Source organism: Haliotis rubra, unplaced genomic scaffold, assembly GCF_003918875.1.
Source record: "Haliotis rubra isolate DU_JTF1 unplaced genomic scaffold, ASM391887v1 Scf710, whole genome shotgun sequence".
In the NCBI taxonomy this organism is placed as follows: Eukaryota; Metazoa; Mollusca; class Gastropoda; order Lepetellida; family Haliotidae; genus Haliotis; species Haliotis rubra.
Window position 1 is genome coordinate 100794 of NW_025767425.1, and position 21350 is coordinate 122143.

The 21350-nt window shown below is 39.8% G+C and overlaps 1 protein-coding gene across 1 annotated transcript; it reads left to right on the top strand.

Annotated features, from left to right (window-relative positions):
- The first annotated feature begins 5984 nt into the window (after positions 1–5984).
- On the top strand, positions 5985–20413 carry LOC124259152 (tRNA-specific adenosine deaminase 1-like). Its single transcript, XM_046693248.1, has 11 exons — positions 5985–6118; positions 7669–7851; positions 10719–10796; positions 11675–11729; positions 12396–12529; positions 13852–14330; positions 14475–15028; positions 16105–16289; positions 16749–16851; positions 18260–18346; positions 19968–20413. The coding sequence occupies exons 2-11, from the start codon at positions 7689–7691 to the stop codon at positions 20122–20124; spliced, it is 1995 nt and encodes a 664-aa protein (XP_046549204.1). The 5' UTR covers positions 5985–6118; positions 7669–7688; the 3' UTR covers positions 20125–20413.
- Positions 20414–21350: the final 937 nt, after the last annotated feature.

Below are 21350 nucleotides of genomic sequence, written 5' to 3' on the forward strand. Positions count from 1 at the left end.
AGTATAATGTGTCTGAGTGGGGGTATTCATGCTTCACTGCGGCATGGTATCTCAGTGGGCTAGCACTATAAAACCAGCTTCAGTCTGGGCTGAGTACAAACAGCCGCACATCCACACGCATGCACGTCGTCATATGAGGCGAAATATTCTCCAGCGCGTCGTTAAACACAATTTCACCTCACCTCACATAAGTGAAATCCATGACACTCATTTCTTTCAGACACAGGAACCCTGTTGGTTGTATTTGCACGCTGCGTCCCTCCCTCCTCCGCATGTAGAAGGTGCTTCTTTTGGAACGGATGTTGCAGGCAAGGAACCATGGTTAGGATGACAATGCCTTGATTCAGGCTGTTATGCGTGGACTCGCCCGTATTGGGATAGCTGACGCGCGATGACAACCTGCGTTTGGTCTGTACCTTCCTGTGTAATTTGTTTGGCTGCAGAGCCGTTATAATACTCCTGTGTAATTTGTTTGGCTGCAGAGCCGTTATAATACTCCTGTGTAATTTGTTTGGCTGCAGAGCCGTTATAATACTCCTGTGTAATTTGTTTGGCTGCAGAGCCGTTATAATACTCCTGTGTAATTTGTTTGGCTGCAGAGCCGTTATAATACTCCTGTGTAATTTGTTTGGCTGCAGAACCGTTATAATACTCCTGTGTATTTTGTTTGGCTGCATTATGTGTAGCTAATACCAACTGTTGATATATTTTGTGACAATATATTACAAGTGTCTGCTACTGTAAACCCTCCAGTAGAATAGGTAGTGCTGCATTCGTTGAGGGAACACGGTTCCAGAGCTTTTTCTCAAAAATGTTTTTATCTCTGGTTTTACGTGTCGGGCTTCAGCTACCTTCGACCGTTTTTTAAATGTACATCTCAAATATACATATATATTGTCTGGTAACCGGAGTGAAACCGGTGGCTTTTGGGCTGTTGTTTATGTTGATGCAAATAGAGATTTTGGTATTGTATCTTGAAGGTGACAATAAAAAGGCCGTGCACCGCACAGCTGGTTCCACTGTACTTGCTTGATTTTGTTTTGTTCTTTTTGTTTATTATGGGAGTGTTGGGCATTGTAGGAGAACTGTTTTTGTCCTAGGGAAGTTTGATATGTTTATCGGGGTGCAAGAGTCTTTGGTTTGCCATACGCTGCCAATTGTGTTGCAATACTATAACCTTTTAATAATCAACTATGTATACAGAGGAAATAATATACATGTATACCTACGATAATTTAAAAATGGTGAACTGGACAATTCCCTCTGATTTTCCCATCGACAAATAAGACAAGACAAACATTCACACAAAAATACATCAGCAAAATAACGTATCATCTCGACCATAAAGCCATTTCCTTGTCCAGAATGCTGAAGCTGACAGATTAAGCGCTCGTTTTAGAAAAGAAATAAAACCAATACTGAATAGTTTTCATATGCTCAACTTCCGATATGGTATTTAGTGAAAAGCCTGCTATAGAGTATACTAAAGTGCGCCAACAAACAGAAAACGAGTGTACAGAGAGATCGACAACCGTCTGTGCAGACTCAAGGGAACAGCTTCAGCGTGGACAGAAATCCCTCTTCAGTTTCTTGACGCCGTCGGCTACCTGCTCAAGCTTGGATAGACTGTAACACTGACACTTGAACACTTGTGATAATGTAATAATGTGGTCTTTCTCTCATCCTGATATGTTGATATGAAACACTTGTGATAATGTGATCTTTTTGTTCATCCTTATATGATGATATGAAAACACTGAATGTAAATAGACTGAAAAACTTGACAATTGATCTCAATGATGTGGTACTTTGTGATAACACATGTATTAAAGTCACTTTTAAAATCTGTCTTGTGTCATGTTGTGCATCTTAAGTGGACCAGTCCACTGTATGGAATAGGTAACAGGCAGGAGATTAGTTATGCAACAGACCATAAACTATGTTGTTATAAGCTGTAGGGGTAGTGGCATGTAGGGGTAATGGGAGGTTACCTGTGAGTCGACGGTCCGTCGTCACACCTGGCTCAGCGACCTAATTGCCATCTATAGTCTGATCTATTGTTTTCAGCAGCTATTCGTATTTTTTATAAGTTTGGCCCGATTTTACGAGTAAACATGCTTTTCTGGATATCCTATTACGCATCCCCCTGAACGCCCAGTTAGGCCGATGTGGGTTATTTCGACATATGCTATTTGCAATTGTGTAAATTTTAGTGATACAGGGTAACAGCCTAAAAACTTCTTTTTTTCCTATTTCCGACAGTACTTTAGTAAATACCGCTTTACACTGTTACAAATAGCAAAGTCTATGAACAATGAGTGAGTGGGTTTAGTTTTACGCCGCACTCACCAATATTCCAGCTATATGGCGGTGGTCTGTAAATAATCGAGCCTGGACCAGACAATCCAGTGATCAACAGCATGAGCGTCAATCTGCGCAATTGGAAACCGATGACATGTGTCGACCAAGTCAGCGAGCCTGACCACCCGATCCCGTTAGTCGCCTCTAGCTACAAGCGTGGGTTACTGAAGATCAATTCTAACCCGAACCTTCACGGATTTTTTTAAACGTAATAACCTCCTCATCTGTGTCAACATTTTCTGCACACTCTTGTAAATTCAAACTTATAACCCTGTAGCAGATGTTGAGTTTTAATGGTGGCAACAAGGACACCAGGTGTTCATTCTGAACCTCCACGCAAACGATTATTCCGCTCAAAAATCATCCAGTAGTATTATTCGTCACGATATGGCTGAGATATTGCCGATGTGACGTCCTCACTCCAGTAGTATTAGGTTTAGCATGGGTTACTGAAGGTCAATATTCTTACCCGGACCTTCACGGGAAGACTGAAGTAAGTGGCTACATTTAGACTAGTGAGTGTAAACTTTGATGGGTAGTATATGAATGTTTTTCTGAACGCTGGGTACATATTTGAACATATACGCACGTTCGGTTTGACATACTGCAATCCATTATTATTATTAAAAGCCCGACCGACTTTATCAGTGGTGCGTTAAGTCCCTTTGCTGCAAGTATTTGGTTGCTGAACATTTCTCGAGTGTGTCCATTTTAGACCGACGTCCTCTTGCAATGACCTGATCTATATTTTGTGGATATAACTCTACGACTTCTTTGTCAAGCCCACACCAAAGCACGTGTACACCTCTCAACCCAACAAAACTAGAATACCACGTGTACCCCTCTGAACCCAACAAAACTAGAATAGCATGTGTATCCCTCTCAACCCAACAAAACTAGAATAGCACGTGTACCCCTCTCAACCCAACAAAACTAGAATAGCACGTGTATCCCTCTCAACCCAACAAACTAGAATAGCACGTGTATCCCTCTCAACCCAACAAACTAGAATAGCACGTGTATCCCTCTAAACCCAACAAAACTAGAATAGCACGTGTATCCCTCTCAACCCAACAAAACTAGAATAGCACGTGTACACCTCTCAACCAAACAACAAAACTAGAATAGCACGTGTACCTCTCTCAACCCAACAAACCTAGAATAGCACGTGTATCCCTCTCAACCCAACAAAACTAGAATAGCACGTGTACCTCTCTCAACCCAACAAACCTAGAATCGGTACTTTACTGAGAAAGTGTGATCCCAAATATAACACGAGTTCGACACCAACACATTTTACAATCAAGCAATTCCTTCGACTATTTTGAACACCTGGTGCCATCACTGATAAGTCATCCATTCAATCAATACATTATTCAGTTTAGTAACCTTGAGCCAATATACACATAAATGTACATACATGTGCATGGTAGTGGCGTAATTTTAAATTTTCACAAATACATTCTTCTCTCATAATCATGTTAAATAAATAGACAGAGTTTATTAGATGTCCTTTGCGTTTGGTAAATATTATTTGTAAATGTACGTATATTTGCAATAGCAATACGTGTCATCTGAACATATTTAATTCCAAGTTCATCCTAGGTAGCGCATGAGAAATGACATTCATCTCCTTTACCTCGATAACATAAAGGACAGTTCCTCATGCGTTTACCATATTTGGGTCGCCTACCTTGTGTGCCATTGTTTAACACAGCAATTCTTATTATAAAATGACATTTTTCATGGATAAAAACTTGTTATATTTCGTGAGTGCGACCTTTGGATACAGATTGTTGTACTGGTGTCAAGCAGAAAAGTAAGATAAGGAGATGGAGTGAATGCGGCTTCATTAACCATCTGATGACAGTAACATCGTGAAGCTGAAGTTTAAAATGCAATGTTTTTTTGTCGTAGTCACAAAACAGAGGCGCTGAAATGATATTCATACCATACGACTTTTTATTCATATAACAACGGGTGGGTTCATTCCACGAGAAGGGTATTTGTGAATACTAGAATACCGAACCCCCTTCAGCTTGCTACTGGCTGATAGCGGTCAATATGAGGCCTGCTGAAACCTTTGTCCTGTCCGGTCCTGCATGGTCATTGATCGTTGTGTTGTCAGCTGAATTTGTGGTAGGTGCCTACTGTATTGGCCGTGTGATGTTGTTGTGCCATTACTTATAACGCCACTCACTCATACAATCATGTTGTATTTTAAACAATATATCAACACCCATATCCATAATGCACTCAACATTACAAGGTAATTTTCACCAGTTTTAATGATGAGTTGGGGAGTCTGGTTTTACGCCCCCTTCTAGCAATATTCCAGCAATATCACGGCGGGGTCACCTCAAATGGGTTTCTCACAATGTACCCATGTGGGGAATCGAACCATTCAGCGTGATGAGCGAATGCTTCAACCACCAGGCTATCCCACCGCCCCTTACCGTGTCGTTAAACTGCTGATGATTCAGAATTCATGTAAGTGGAATATATCTGAGTATTTATGCTAAGATCGTATGTTGATGATATGACAAACTGACATAAAGGATTGTGGTGAATATATTTATATACATCACAGAATACTTTAATTCCTAAATTCAACATTCAAAGCATAGGCGCCCGACTCTGATATATTATAAGCATGATCTATACATAAGATATAAGACTTATATCTTATATATAGATCTATAGGTCATGCTTATAGAAATATATCAGAGTCGGGCGCCTATGATTCAAAGCGATCACTCTACCGACAAACACGCGATGGGGTAATGGGATGAGAGTTATTCGCCCTTGTCATGGTAAGCTAAACGTGTTGCGTTTTGTAAACATGCAGTTTTGGGTTTAGTCTCTTTGCATTTTGTGTGTAATTATTATAATAACTACGATAAACACAACATTAACGAGCTCCCAAATAAATAGGTAGATGGCGACATCACAAGAAGCGGCGTATAACTGATAGTTGTTAAAGATTAAATTAAATATCCCGAAATAACAGACCCTTGTCATTCCTGGGCTTACGAGGAGCAAGTATAAACACACACTACACGCTGTTTGTTCAAAAGAAGTTATGAAGTTTGCCTTTAGATCTACGGCAATGTTTAATAAAGACTATTTGCAACCTATTCACATGAAAAAGGTTAGTCTGTCTCACCTTTTCCCTTCTGTCCAGTCCTTTCTGCAATCTAAAGCCCTCAATGAATCAAGTCTACATTTCGTCCTCATCCATCTCAGGGGGGGGAGCTTTTCAATTCAAATGGGAGTTATTGTTGCTATCAAAAGTTTAGATATATTCGGACACTAAGCGTTAATCTACAGAAAGGGCTGTGGTGAGGTGTCTGCAACCTAAGGTGAGGTGAATTTCAGAAATTGGGTTTAACGTCGTGCTTAAGAAAAATTCGCTTATGATGACGTGTATGTGTATGTGCGGCTGCTTGTACTAGCCCAGACTGAAGCTGGTTTTATAGTGCTAGCTCACTGAGATACCATGCCACAGTTAAGCATGAATACCCAATCAGACCCATTATACTCAAAGCCGACCAGTCCTTGTGGTACCCATTAATGCCGAGCACCAGACAGGAACCAACAAGTACCATATTTTAATGTCTTTAGGTATGATGTGGCCGGGGATCGAACCCACGGCCTTCCGATCTCCGGGCGGACGCTCTAACCACTACACCACGGAGGCGGTCCCTGCAACCTAAGCATCAATGGTATGTCCTCAGACACACAGACCACCCTGAAGGTAAAGGGGCATGAGACTTAGCCAAACAGGAGTCACAGGAATTTCATTGAGTGGCATTTTAGAAGTGGGAAGTACAATATAGACATTTTCATACAGATTCTTGTACCGTTCTCAAGCAGGAACATCAAATACTTATTCATTGAACAGCCATTCTTTTGTCTGTATTTTGACATTTTGTTATGGAGATGGGAATTCTGGTTTAAACAGGTCAACTGTACCTCGATCATGGATATCTGAGCCTTGTAACGCTGAAAGGGTTGTTGTTGTAAGCACACACACTACAGATATATACCCTACAAACCTTTTTGCATATAAGTATGAACAGTACCCTAACCAAAATCAAAATATAGAACACCAGGCCGGTATCTAAAACCGCAGTCATGAATCCTGATTCCTCAAACTGAAACTGGTTGTAGTTCCAGCCTTCAAACTGAAACTGGTTGTAGTTCTAGCCTTCAAACTTAAACTGGTTGTAGTTCCAGTCTTTAAACTGAAACTGGTTGTAGTTCCAGCCTTCAAACTGAAACTGGTTGTAGTTCCAGCCTTCAAACTGAAACTGGTTGTAGTTCCAGTCTTCCTCGCTGAACCTGACAGTATGATGAGTTTTGTTTAGTACATACAGCACTGAGTGTACTTGTCGCAAAGATTAAAAGATATTTACCAGCAAAAATGGTTGGAAGCAATTTCAGTAGCTACAAAATGTAATTATTACTCAATCTTTAAAACACACATTTATACTGAACTTTATTATCATGTGCTAATGTTACGAAATATAGAATAGCTTTAGCTCGTTTCCGTTGTTCATCTCATGATTTATTAATTGAAAAAGGTAGGTTTATGAATATCAAAAGAGAAGATAGAATCTGTAGAGGTAATAATACTGTTATGGAAGACGAATATCATTTTCCTCTCTGCGGCATGGTATCTCAGTGGGCTAGCACTATAAAACCAGCTTAAGTCTGGGCTAGTACAAGCAGCCGCACATACACATACTCATTCATGCATGTCGTCATATGAGCGAAATATTCTCAAGCACGACGTAAAAACCAATTTCACCTCACCTCACCTCATTTTCCTCTACTTTGCCCAACATATAACACTATACGTAAAATATATATTAAAGAACTCTATTTTGTCCATCCATCAAGCGATAAATTTTCTTCTCTATTGAATTCTTCAAATGAATTTGTAATTAAAAATGTTGCAGTTTTCATTTATCAAGCCATGTTGATTAGAAAATTGTATATATGAAATGTACTATAGGCCTGTGGCCTCCTCAGTACTGAAAAAAGATATAAAAAAAGATATGAGTGTACTTGTCTTTGTATAACATCCAGAATTGAACCTGGGTCTTCGGCATGGTAAGGGAACACTTTAATCACTAGGCTACCCATGGCTCAGTCCACGAATGAATGAACCATTTTAGAACATAAGATACCCCAGCTTCCCAGCATCAGATCTGTTTCATACAGATCGGCTTTATATCACTATAGATACTTTCAAAATATTGCTTTTAAATACAACTATTTTCTTCCTTTCCTTGTTTTCAGATTCTTTGAATACAAACTTCATGCATTCAAGCAGAGGAACATGTTCTGTGCCCCCAATAACATTCGCTGACTCTGTGGCCCGGTGTTGCTATGGTTACTATAAAAGTCTGCCCAAAACTGGAAAACCAGCCATGGGACGAGAGTGGACATTGTTGTCTGCTGTTGTCATGACTACACAAACAGGTACATGGGGACATAGTGACCTCAGTTAGCCTTCCAGCTTGGAGGAGGTCTCAGCAGCCTCTGTTTGATATAAGAGGCAGCTGACCCGTGAAGATCCGGGATATAGGTCTTCAGTAACCCATGCTTGTCGTAAGAGGCGACTAACAGGATCGGGTGGTCAGGCTCGCTGACTTGGTTGACACATGTCATCGGTTCCCAATTGCGCAGATTGATGCTCATGCTGTTGATCACTGGATTGTCTGGTCCAGACTCGATTATTTACAGACCGCCGCCATATAGCTGGAATATTGCTGAGTGCGGCGTAAAACTAAACTCACTCACTCACTATAAGAGGCAGCTAGATGGATCAATAATGAAGCAATTCTATTTTTATTATTGTTATTATTATTTTATTACTGATCAAACAATTAAGTGTATTAGGTTGTCAGATTTGGTGACTTATTTCATATCATGTCATCATGCTCTATATTGATGCTCATTAATCAACCCCTGGTTTGTGTGGTATGGATTACAGACATATCTCCGTATAGCTGGAATATTGTGGAGTGTGACTTTACATCTAAGGTGAGGTGAGGTGAAAGTGGGTTTAATGTCGTGTTTAAGAATATTTCGCTCATATGACGACGTGCATGCGTGTGTATGTGTATGTGCGGCTGCTTGTACTAGCCCAGACTTAAGCTGGTTTTATAGTGCTAGCCCACTGAGATATCACGCCGCAGTGAAGCATGAATACCCCACTCAGACACATTATACTGACTCCGAGCCGACCAGTCCTTGTTGTACCCACTAATGCCGAGCGCTGGGCAGGGACCAACAAGTACCATATTTTAACGCTCTTTTGGTAGAGTGGGATCGAACCAATCTCGGGGGCGGACTCTCTAACCACTACACCACGGAGGCGGTCTCACATCTAACGAAGCATACCATGACTTGTATCAAAACAAGTTTATGTTTGTAGGCAGCTAAAAGTGATGCAGATTATAGATGTAATAGATCATTCTGTAACTCTCCTTCAAAATGGCCGAAATTAGACTGAAGTTATACAAACACACATTTAACCTCATTATGTGTCTCGTACTTGCAGTTATGGCATATCAGTACATACATTATCGTACATGTGAGATGAAAGGCAAAATGGCAAAACTGATCGATGATCAGAAAACTGTAGATGGGAAGAAATATTATTGATTATCGATATGAAAATTGTTTCATTGATAATATCCTACATTACTATTGTGATGCAATAAAGTTTTAGTTTTCACGTCCAATACACAAAGTAAAGTTTTATTCAAGGGCCATTTTAAAATTATGTTTACGATAGTAAGTCATGCATAAGCGTGTCACTGATCTTCTTGAGACATAAAATACATATGTGTTGATTTCTTTCAGACACTCTGCATTTTCTTCCAAGTTACTTCTCTGATATTAATTAATATTAGTGTTTCTCCTTGGAATTTTTAGCAGGGAGCCGCACCCTGCCCTTTGTGTTTGGCATCCTGCCCTTCTTTTTAAAACAATAACTGATTTTAACTCTTTGTGGTTTTTAGATTCTATTTCATGTTGAAGTTAAATGAAATAACTGTGCTGTTTGAGTCTTTAAGAATCATATGCATGGATAACATAATACCGTCATTGCATGCCGCTATTGGAATAAGGGTGCCCCCCTTTTAAATTCTGTTTCCCTTCCTTTTTTGGATCCTTGGGGAAACACTAATTTAACTGATTGATATTTACAGGTTGTTTGATTTCATTTGAGACCAATGAATTGCTCACTAACACAAAATCTAATAATTGCATCAAAACCAAAATCAAAGGGACAATAGTGAACTTTTATCGATCTCAGTTCTTTCTTATGTTTTGTCCATGATTATTTCTCTTATAACGTGAAGAGGGGGCGGTGGGGTAGCCTAGTGGTTAAAGCGTGCAGCTCATCACGCTGAAGACCCGGGTTCGATTCCCCACATGAGCTCAATGTGTGAAACCCATTTCTGGTGTCCACCGCAGTGATATTGCTGGAATATTGCTGGAATATTGCTTAAAGTGACGTAAAACTAAACTCACTCACTCACTATAATGTGAAGAGCATTTGTGCATGTGTGGACCAGTGTGGAACAATGTCAGTTTTACTGTGCTAGCCCTTGGAAATGACAAGACACAGTTTATCGTGGTTGCGCTAAAAAGTGTAATGAGCCAACCAGTCCTTGTTATCTCCCCTTAATTCCAAATACCAGCCAGGGTAACAACCAGTACCATCTTTTGGTATGGAGCAGCCGGGGATATAAACATCAGACCTGGGCCCCGTTTCACAAAGCTCTCGTAAGCCTAAGATCTCGTAACTTTTCTCGTAGCTTTCGTATATCCTGTACTGTAACATAGACTTACAACAGTCGTAGCACTACGATAGCTTTGTGAAACAAGCCCTGTTTGTCTATCCATTAGGTTATGCAGGAGGTATATTATGCTCCAACATGACTTCATTAAACAGATCAGCCATTGTCTTGTCAGGTAAAGTGCATCAGTGGCGGCTCCTTCTGTGTGACTGGACATACATACACATACTTCTAGTGAAGAACACGGCCTTGGGTCACCGAGATTGGTGTATATAATGCCACTGTGATAAATCAGGAATGTTGCCAGCTCTTACATAAAACAACATTCATTCGTTACTTAATTGCTGCATTGTTTTTTTATTATTCTCCCATTTATGACTATATATGTATATGTTCTATATCATGGATACATGTGCTTGCTAACTGTTTTTAACTGCTGTTTTATTTGTTCAAAATGCGATATGTTACAGGCCTGCAATTTTCATTCATTCATTCATTCATTCATTCATTCATTCATTCATTCACTTTTTGTATCAGAGACTGGCTTCAGTATGAAAGTGGTTGCCATGGGAACAGGTTCCAAATGTATTGGGAAGTCCAAGATGAGTAAGGCAGGTAAGAATCTCCATGACAAGACCACCATTAAACAATATGGTTGTTTCTGACAATGGATTAGGTCTGTAGGTTGGGATTTTAATTTTATTGGTATTATCTAATGATTTTCATTTTTTTTTTTGTTATTACAAACTTGGCAGTAAGAACCAGTGATTTTTAGATTGTGATTTAAACATATTTTATTCACAAATGTGAAAGGGATTGGGGACAAGTTATCCAACTCCGCTCCCTAAGAACCAGTGACAGGGTTGGCATTGAGAAAAGGCTTGTATTATTGTTGTCTCATTGTGTTCACTTGTTCTTTGTGAATTGTTTTATTTCATATCAATGTTGAGGTTAAAGCATGAACCCAAAGTACACGTAAACTGCCTCTGAAGTATGTTTGGGAGAAACTGGAAGAATTGAATTGTCATTTTAAAAAAACAGATGCTTGTGTCAAAATATATAAATGTTTAGGTGCTTTTGATCCAATACAGTAGTGAATGTGTCATTATAGCCATAAGTCCCGATGATACCGTTGGAAATATCTGTTGTATTTGAAGATGGTTGTTTTTCAGATTATCAGACAAACTTTTACTTGTAAATGCTTTGAAGCCATTTTGAAATTTAGGGTATGCTTACTCATCTGGGCCTAGATTTTCGAAGCTCTCTTAGCACTAAGATAGTTTTAAGTGCCATTCATTAACATTAACGTACGACTATCTTAGCGTTAAGAGAGCTTCGAAAATCTAGGCCCTGTAAAACAAGAGAAGGATTTTGGTCCATTTTGCCTTTTGCCATGCTACCGTCATTTTGACATTTCACCATACTTAATTGCGGTGATATTATTGGTAACCAGCCTGCAGACTTGTCTCCTTATTTTGATATTTCCTTCACAGGTGATATTGTAAATGACAGCCACGCTGAAATCATTGCAAGGAGATCGTTTCTGTGGTACGTACTGACCCTTGTGTGTATTACATGTTGAACCATCAGAATTTGTGTACCATGCGTTGATTCAATGGTGTTGGTGAATGCAACAACAGACAGCATGGTGAATGCAACAACAGACAGCATGCTGATGGCATAGATTAACTGACATGAAAATTATGTCATGGTTTAAAGAATCTTAACAATTCAGACACAATGTTTGATCTTTGAATGGTCAACAAAAAATTTAGTTCCATGTTTCCATGGTTGTTGGTACAGTAATCACCTTGGGACCTGCATTAACATATCCCAACATCATTATGGAGAGAGCCATGGACTTGAATTATATTACTCAAAAGAACGCAAAGACTTTTTACTCGATTCATTCATTTTACTATAGATCTTTGTCATTCAGGTGAGTAGAAGGGAAAGTCAAAGGAAAATCACTAGACCTTCACTGAGTCTGCAGATTGATCCAAAATAATTATCTTGTTGGCACACATGTAATTTTAAGGGCATATATACTCATGCCAATAATGGTTGTCACCCCCCCACCCCAACCCCAAACACACCTCACACCCCTCACCCCACACCCCTCTCCAAATAAAAAAATTGAAGGGGGTGACAACCATTATTGGCATGAGTATATTTATCTTCTTATCCACATATATATTTGTCTGTGTTATACAGCTACCTGTATGAGGACCTGAGGGTGGTGTATGGCGGTGGCCAAGGTGAGGTGTTCCTACCTCCTCAAGATGGCTGTCATCGATGCAAGGTGAAGCCAGGAGTCCACTTCCATTTCTTCACCAGCCAGACGCCGTGTAAGTATTATTGTAGGATTATCATAGGAAGTGCTGCTTAAAAACATTGATACCAGAAATATTGTCAATTAGAAGAGTGAGTGAGTTTGATTTTACGCCACTTTTAGCGATATTCCAGCAATATCATGGCGGGGACACCAGAATTGAGCTTCACACATTGTACCCATGTGGGGAATAGAACCCGCCTTGCGAACGCTTTAACCTTTAAATTCTATCATCAATAATATCGTACATATACTATAGCTATGAAATTAAGTTTTAATTGACTCAGACAATTCACAAAGTTACGCCTTTAATCATGGACTATACTTCTAACTATGTTCAGAACATGGTTTTGTTAGTAATCCATGCATAAATATGTGACCACTCCCTACTGATGTGAAATATTTTGATTTCTTTCAGACTTTTATTTTTCATTTTTGCTCAGTGCTACTTCTCCAATATGAAGATTATGAACAGCTTTTATTACGATATTATTACATCTCACATTCTCCAGAATATCAATATGGGATCTATGCAAATTGTGACTCACAACTCATATTTGTGCATTCATTTGTTACGTATGAAGTTTACACAGATCAAAATTGTATACTCCACTGTGTGAAACTGCAACAGCTGTCAAACACTCTTGAGTCAACCTTTGATGTGTCAAATGAAGAAAAATCTCAGTCCCATCATTTTGCTTTTGTGTCTTATCTTGGAAATGGATAACTCAAAGTATTTATGTAGCTCCTTCAACTGCAACACACTAGTGTTTGACTGTGTTAGATCCGTGAAAGAAGAACAACTTCGTATTGAAAATAGCTATTTATTCGGTACAGGCTTACAACTTCCAAAGATACGTGTGCACACAGCTGCAACGTCTACCAACTGACCCCTCGCAACTGCCTAGATACCTAACGGTGCACACCACATAACAATACGTAATAATCATGGTTACATCACAAATAGAACACAATTATCTTACCTCAGCATTCGGAGACCGCCATGTTGGATATAAATCTCAATTACAAGATTTCATGAGACTAGCAATATCATACTTTCCAAACTACAACCTAGCAACTGTATTGCTATATCGTTGTGTTTGAACCATGATACAAATATCACTTGCAGACCCAGAGAAGGTGGTGTGACGATGCTCACCGCTAGATGTGTCAGACATTTTACATGTTAACTGCCTGCACCTTTGGCCTTTGAGTCAGCCAGACAGTTTGTGACATTGGTCACTTAGTGCAACCCTCCTTCAACAAAGTACTCAATCTGCCTTTGAATATCCCGATGTCATGTACTGATGGATGGTTGTATATCACCTTTCATTTCAGGCGGCGATGCTTCCATTTTCCCCAGACCAGACGAAGGAGCTGACATGATGGATGTGATGGGCTCAGTAGCTGCTGACAGTTCTCTCGTTCCGAAGTCTGGAGGAGACAGGAAGAGGAAGTACTCCTCTACAGAAGCCTCCCAGGATGCAGCACCCAAGATGGCTAAACCTGTCACTGTTACAGATGTACCCTGTCTGGAGGAGGAGGACAGCAAGGAGCCTGGTTCAGGTTCAGGACAAGATCTGCCTGGCTCTACACCAGGACTTAGAGGAATGGTGGGTGGAGTAGAGGAGGGGTGTTGTCAAAGTACAGACTGTTCTGGCACTGCTGAAGATGGTCATGTGGAGAAATTAGAAAGTAACACAAGAAACAAAGTTCACAGACAAGAAATGATAGAGATGATTATTCCTGGTGGAAAGGAGACAGGTGTCCTTGTTGATGACATATTCAAGAAAAAGGCCGGTTGTCTCGATGGAGAGGTTTTCCAAAAGGAATTAAGTGATTTCAGTGGGAAACTGTTTCGAACAACAGAAGCTGATCTCTGTGGAAAGGTATTACAAACTGAAGCAAGCGATCATGTGGGGAAGGTATTCCAGAAAAAGGCAGGTTATCTTGATGGAAAGGTTTTCCAAAAGGAATTAAGTGATTTCAGTGGGAAACTGTTTCGAACAACAGAAGCTGATCTCTGTGGAAAGGTATTACAAAATGAAGGAAGAGATCATGTTGGGAAGGTATTCCAGAAGGAGGCAGGTGATCTTAGTGAAAGGATATTGCAAAAAGAAGGAGGTGATTACAATGGGAAAATATTACAGGGAGATCACTGTGAACTAAATATCCACAATGCTGTGACTGAAGGAAAGAGGATAGCAGAGGAGAAACGTGTTTGTGCCAGCAATGGTGGTGAAGTATGTGGTACCTCTGACAGATGTGTTCCTCGGGGTGATATATTCCGTACTGGTGCCAAGTGTGTCCCTGGGGGTGAGCAGGACCCGCTAGGGTCAGGATCAGACTACCACGTTGTGGGATTGCTAAGGATCAAGCCAGGCCGGGGGGAGAGGACAATCTCCATGTCATGTAGTGATAAGATGGCACGCTGGAACATCCTTGGTGTGCAGGGGGCGCTGCTCAGCCTCTTTCTGGTGGAGCCACTTTATCTGAGCACTGTGGTTGTCGGGAGGTATGTCATTTGTGGAATATTTTCAACATGAATCAGTCATTCAATTAACTTGTCATGAACAAAGTGAAGTTATTGCATAATAACAGGTTCAAACAATAAACAAGACTGGTGGCACAGTACTGAACCCACGCTTGAGTAATCTCGAAAACATCATTATTTAGTGTGGGGGGCGATGGGGTAGCCTAGTGGTTAAAGCGTTGGTTCAATTGCCCACATGGGTACAATGCGTGAAGCCCATTTCTTGTGTCCCCAGCCGTGATATTGCTGGAATATTGCTAAAAGCGGCGTTAAGCCAAACTCAGTAGGTCAGTCTTGAGACATAAAATACATATGTGTTAATTTCTTTCAGACACTCTGCATTTTCTTCCAAGTTACTTCTCTGATATTAATTAATATTAGTGTTTCTCCTTGGAATTTTTAGCAGGGAGCCGCACCCTGCCCTTTGTGTTTGGCATCCTGCCCTTCTTTTTAATACAATAACTGATTTTAACACTTTGTGTTTTTTAGATTCTATTTCATGTTGAAGTTAAATGAAATAACTGTGCTGTTTGAGTCTTTAAGAATCATATGCATGGATAACATAAGGGTGCCCCTTTTAAATTCTGTCTCCCTTCCATTTTTGGATCCATGGGGAAACACTAATTTAACTGATTGATATTTACAGTCCGTTTGATTTCATTTGAAACCAATGAATTGCTCACTAACACAAAATCTAATAATTGCATCAAAACCAAAATCAAAGGGACAATAGTGAACTTTTATCGATCTCAGTTCTTTCTTATGTTTTGTCCATGATTATTTCTCTCACTCACTCACTCACTCACTCACTCACTCACTCACTCACTCACTCACTCACTCACTCACTCACTCACTCACTCACTACTCACTCACTCACTCACTCACTCACTCACTCACTCACTCACTCACTCACTCACTCACTCATGTTCAGGATGCCATTGTACAAAGTCATCTTACTTCCTAAAGTGATCATAACTCCCATACCTTAATATAGACTTATGACAGAGAGCTAAGGTCACATTTCACAATGGCACCCTGGTTTTAATCTTTTCCTCCAGTGGTCCGTACAGCCATGCTGCTATGAGAAGAGCCCTGATTGAGCGTGTAGAGGAGGTGAGAGAACTGCCCCAGGGGTACCGTGTACACCACCCCCTCCTGCTGCAGTCCACCCTCAGGTTCCCAGATGGCAGGGAGGCACAGCGGGCACAGGCTGTACAACATAAACTGGTACCTTCATCAGCAGGTCAGTGTACAGAACTGTTGTAAATTAAAGTGAGGGAGAGAGTAGGTTTTATGCAACTTTTAGCAATATTCCAGTTGCTTTTTGTGTTCTGTTTACATTTTTCTTTACAGTAACTGGCATTTGATTCAGTGAGTGAGTGAGTGAGTTGGGTTTTATGCTGCTTTAGCAATATTCCAGCAATATCACTTCGGGGGTCACCAGAAATGGGGTTCAAACATTGTACCCATGCTGGGAATCGAACCTGGTTCTTCGGTGTGACAAGCGAATGCTTTAACCACTAGGCTATCCCACTTACAAAGGCCAGTTGACGAGTGTAATATGAACATCAGATCAACAGCCTACCATGAGAACTTTCTTTCCCACCTACTGACCAGAACCTTTCACAGTTGGTAAAGAACGAAACAACACTAATGTGTTATCATGATTATTAAATTGAAACTGTCTTGTTGTCTTTGGCAGCTATTATATGCTATGAATATGGAGGTGTCCGACGTGTGGATGTCAGCGTGAACGGCAAGAAACAGGGCATCACTTCCAAGAACTTACACAAGCCTCAAGCCAGGTTAGATGAGTGAGTGGGTTAGTGAGTTGGTAGAGTGAGTGAGTGTGTGAGTGAGTAGGTGTGTGTGTGTGGATGGGTATGTTTCACCAATATTATGTTATAGTTCTGAGGTTTGGGGTTTCATGGAGGCACATGCATTTGAGAAGGTTCATTTAAAGTTTATCAAGTATATGTTAAGAGTTAAAACGCCTACTCCTTCTGCTGTTGTGTATGGTGAAGTTGGTGCTCAACCATTGGCTACAGTTCGATTGACAAGGATAGTTAATACTGGTTGAAGATATTGGATAGCAACGAGGACCGTTATATTAAGGTTGTTTATAATGCTTTATTATAGATGTCCAGATCTCATCCTGATAGAGTAAGCTGGGTGACTTGACTTAGGGATGCCCTAAATAAGTATGGATTTGGATATCTGTGGAATGCCCAAGTAGTTGTCAATAAACTAGGATTTCTTAGATCATTTAGTCTCAGAATTAGGGATATATATGAGCAAATGTGGAGACATAATTTAGCCTCATTAAGTGACACAAGGTTGTACTTGCATATTAAGCAAAGTCTATGTTTTGAAAGATACTTGGTAGATATTAATAGTTAAATATAGAACTGCATTAAGTAAATTTAGATTATGTTCTCACAATTTAATGGTTGAAAAAGGTAGATGGTTTACTCCCAAATTACAATTCAATGAAAGATTATTTCCATTTTTTTTGTAAGGATGTTGAAGATGATGTTGTGATGGTTTGTCCGAAAAATGAACTTTATAGAAAAAGATATATATCAATGTCTGTTTACAAATATCCAAGTATGGCTAAATTTGTTGAGCTGTTGCAAGACGAACGTGCTGGAGTTATACTTAATTTGTCAAAGTTTGTGTATCATGTATTTAAGGAGAAAGCAACAGTTTAATTTGTTTGAATCTTTATGTATCTTACAGGCCTGCCACCATGTGGGAAGGGGGGTGGGCGGGGTCAGAAATGTTATGCACATGTGCACATGTTAAATTATTATTGAATGTAAAAGCGATTGACCTCTGGTCTAAATTAACATTCATCATTGGTGAGTGAGTGAGTGAGTGAGTGAGTGATGTACATCATCTTCAGTAACCAGTGGATATCTCCTTTTCATGAAATAATTATTCTTGTTTTAAAACCCTGGTGTGCTAATATTCGAAAACAATCACACTTGAATTAAACAATTTGAATAAAAAATCCTAGATTTGCCCTAAATATATTTCGAGATTTGTCAGCACCATACTTGTTGGTTTCATCAAAGAGCCAAAAGTTGAAGACATACATTGCTTCAGCCTCCCCTTCCCCATGAAACCAACATGCCATGATGTTACTACATACTATTCAGTGAGGAATTAAATCCAAGCCAGGAACTGACCGACACTGTTCCCCCTGTGCAGGTGCTCTGTCTGCATCAAGGAGATGTTCAGGAGGTTCCAGTCTCTGGTGGCAGCATCTTGCATCATCTCATCACTGCCATGTTTCAAGTAAGTCAAACAATGTATCTCATGTCTGTACCTATTGTACCTGTGAAGGTCTGGGTTAGAATATTGATCTTCAGTAACCCATGCTTGTCGTAAGAGGCAACTAACGGGATCAGGTGGTCAGGCTCGCTGCCTTTGTTGACACATGTCATCGGTTCCCAGTTGCGCAGATCGATGCTCATGCTGTTGATCACTGGATATTCTGGTCCAGACTCGATTGTTTACAGACCGCCGCCATATAGCTGGAATATTGGTGAGTGTGGCATAAAACTAAACTCACTCACTCATTGTACCTATTGTTCACCAGTAAGGCCAGGTGTTAAAGTAGATTTATCTTTGGCCTGTAGGGGTGGTTAAAGAATGGTTAAAGAATTTGACCATCATGCCGAGGATCAGGGTTCGATTCCCCTACAATGTGTGAAGCCCATTGCTGGTGTCCCTCGCAATGATATTCCTGTAATATTGCTATAAGCGGCATAAAACTAAAACTCACTCACTCAATCTTTGACCTGTATGTTTCTATTTCTAATCTGTTATAATGGGTTTTTATGATTACCCCAAAATGGTTCCTTTACAAGTAAAATGACTGGCCTCTCCTGATTGATATTACTTGATACACAATGACCCCCAAGTGGAGCACACCATTGAGCTAATTTAGCAGCCTTAGAAATCTCACAGTTTCAGCATCATATGCCTATTACACCAGAATGGCATGAGACCATAAACACTGCCTCTGAAATTCACCACAGTCTCTTAGCCTCAAACTACAACACTTCACTGGGGTCGAGTGAAACTCCAAGTTCACAAGTCACATTAAAGGGAAATAACTCTGCATTAGTTTTGTTACAAACTGGAAATGAATAAAACAGAAAATGTATACATTTATGCCTTGTTCAAGCAGGAATAGTAACAAACTTTATTCAGAGAAATAAAGTTTGCACCTCAGGGCTATTCTTAAAGATAATATTGACCAAAAGGACATTAAAGACTTATTTCAGTGCTTGAATTCTTGACCACTGGTATGGCTGCTCCTAACCTGGGTCCATATCCACAAAACATTCGTAACGCAGGGTTTTACATGACGCGTGATTCCTGCGTATTTGACGCAACAATTTTTTAAACGACTCTCAAAATATTATCATACGAGTCAAGCTTGACACAAGTTTTATGGGTGGCCCTCACAATTCAGTTCAATAAAATTGATTTGATAAGCTAAAAAAAGGATATTTTTCGATGATAGTTTGACTTTTACAGAGCTGTCAGATTGTTCCAGAGAACTCAGAGGAGACAGTAATCCTGGCTGTTTGAACTGAACAATGCTGTAGTTTCGTTTGGTGGTGTGACATACACAGTTACATACTGAGAATGATTAACATCAAGAAATATTAAAATTTTCATGACTCCCAAATATTGAAAATGACTCCCAAAAATTAATATCGGAGTCGACATGACTCCCATTTTTAAAAGTCTGTGTAAAACCCTGTCGTAACGTTACGACCTGTTGTAACTCTATATTTTATCGTAGGATAACGAATGTTATAGCACTACAAACGCTTTGTGGATCATGACCCTGATTGATTACACTTTACAGCCTTCTTTGAGACTTTCACTGACTGTATTACAGAGACGTGTCATGGTCCAAGCTCACCTACCACCAGTGCAAGTCCATGGCCACCGACTACAACCATGCATGGGCATGTCTCAGACAACAGCAGTTTCCAACATGGCTATGGAAAGAAAGGACATATCTTGACTTTTCAGCATCAGACGCTAGCGTTTGATATGAGCTGATTGTGTAGACCTTCTCCTTCCTGGCTTTCATGGATTATGGGGAGAGCTGGACCCCTATAACCTGTACTTGTGTAATTGGTGACTACACTGGATCTAGTGGTATCTCTGTGACGTGATCAACTGGTGCTTCGTCATACTGTTGTATCTGGCCAATCACTGGTTTGTCTGACTGGTTTGTATTTACAGGTTGTTGTGATGTAGCTGGAATATTGCTGTCTGGGGCATCAAACAACATTCATTCACTCACTATGTGATTAAAATAATGTCTATGGTACTATTTTTGGAAGTTCCTTGTTTTTATATCTGTTATGTTTTTTTGTGAAGTGAGAAATAGTACTGATGCCATTTCATTTTAATGGATGCTAATGGAGTATGCTCCCATAATTCACACGAGAGTAGGCCTTGTTAAGAACTGAAGAAACACGAACATATACTGAAGTCAATTCACAAATTGATAAATATATCTATCAACAATAATACCTTCAGAGACTGCATATTTTACCAGTGTACGAAATAAGGCCCGTCCGACCGCCCGAGACGGTCTAGATTTCTGATGGACGGTCTAAATTTACAGCTAGCCAGCCCGATGGTCTGGTAAAAAATTTAGATGTTCCATACATCTGAGTAAATTCACCATATTTGGTCTGGTTAAAACCATTTTGGGCTGGTTACGGTTTGAAGTTACCAGCCCTGATGTCTGGCTGGATTTTTGGCTTATTTCACACACTGATTTTACCTTTAACAGAAAAAACAAGAATAAGATACACAATCATTTTAGGAAACTTTATTCTATAAATCTGGTTAAAATTTGCATATCCAAAATATGGCAAAAATGTCAAAATTTACAGTCGGATGCTACAATAAATAATTACAGTCATCATTACCTCAGACCAGGATGTCATGAAGAGACGCAGCCATTTGCAAAATCATCCAAGATTCTTTTTCAGAAAAATAATCACATATAACAATGATTTAACATGTACTGAAGGTGACACTGTCACAGATTTAGTAACCAGTAATATCACACAGAGGGCAACTCATAACGTTTAGATTTCCAGGATATGTGGGACCATATTGCAAATGGCCGACTTTTTTAACTGCCGTTACCGATGTGATGACGTGTTATGGGAATAATGACTCACTACTTAAAATATGTGTAATCAGCAACATAACAGTGTAATATAAGGGGCATTAGTTTTAAGTCCAAAAGGAATAC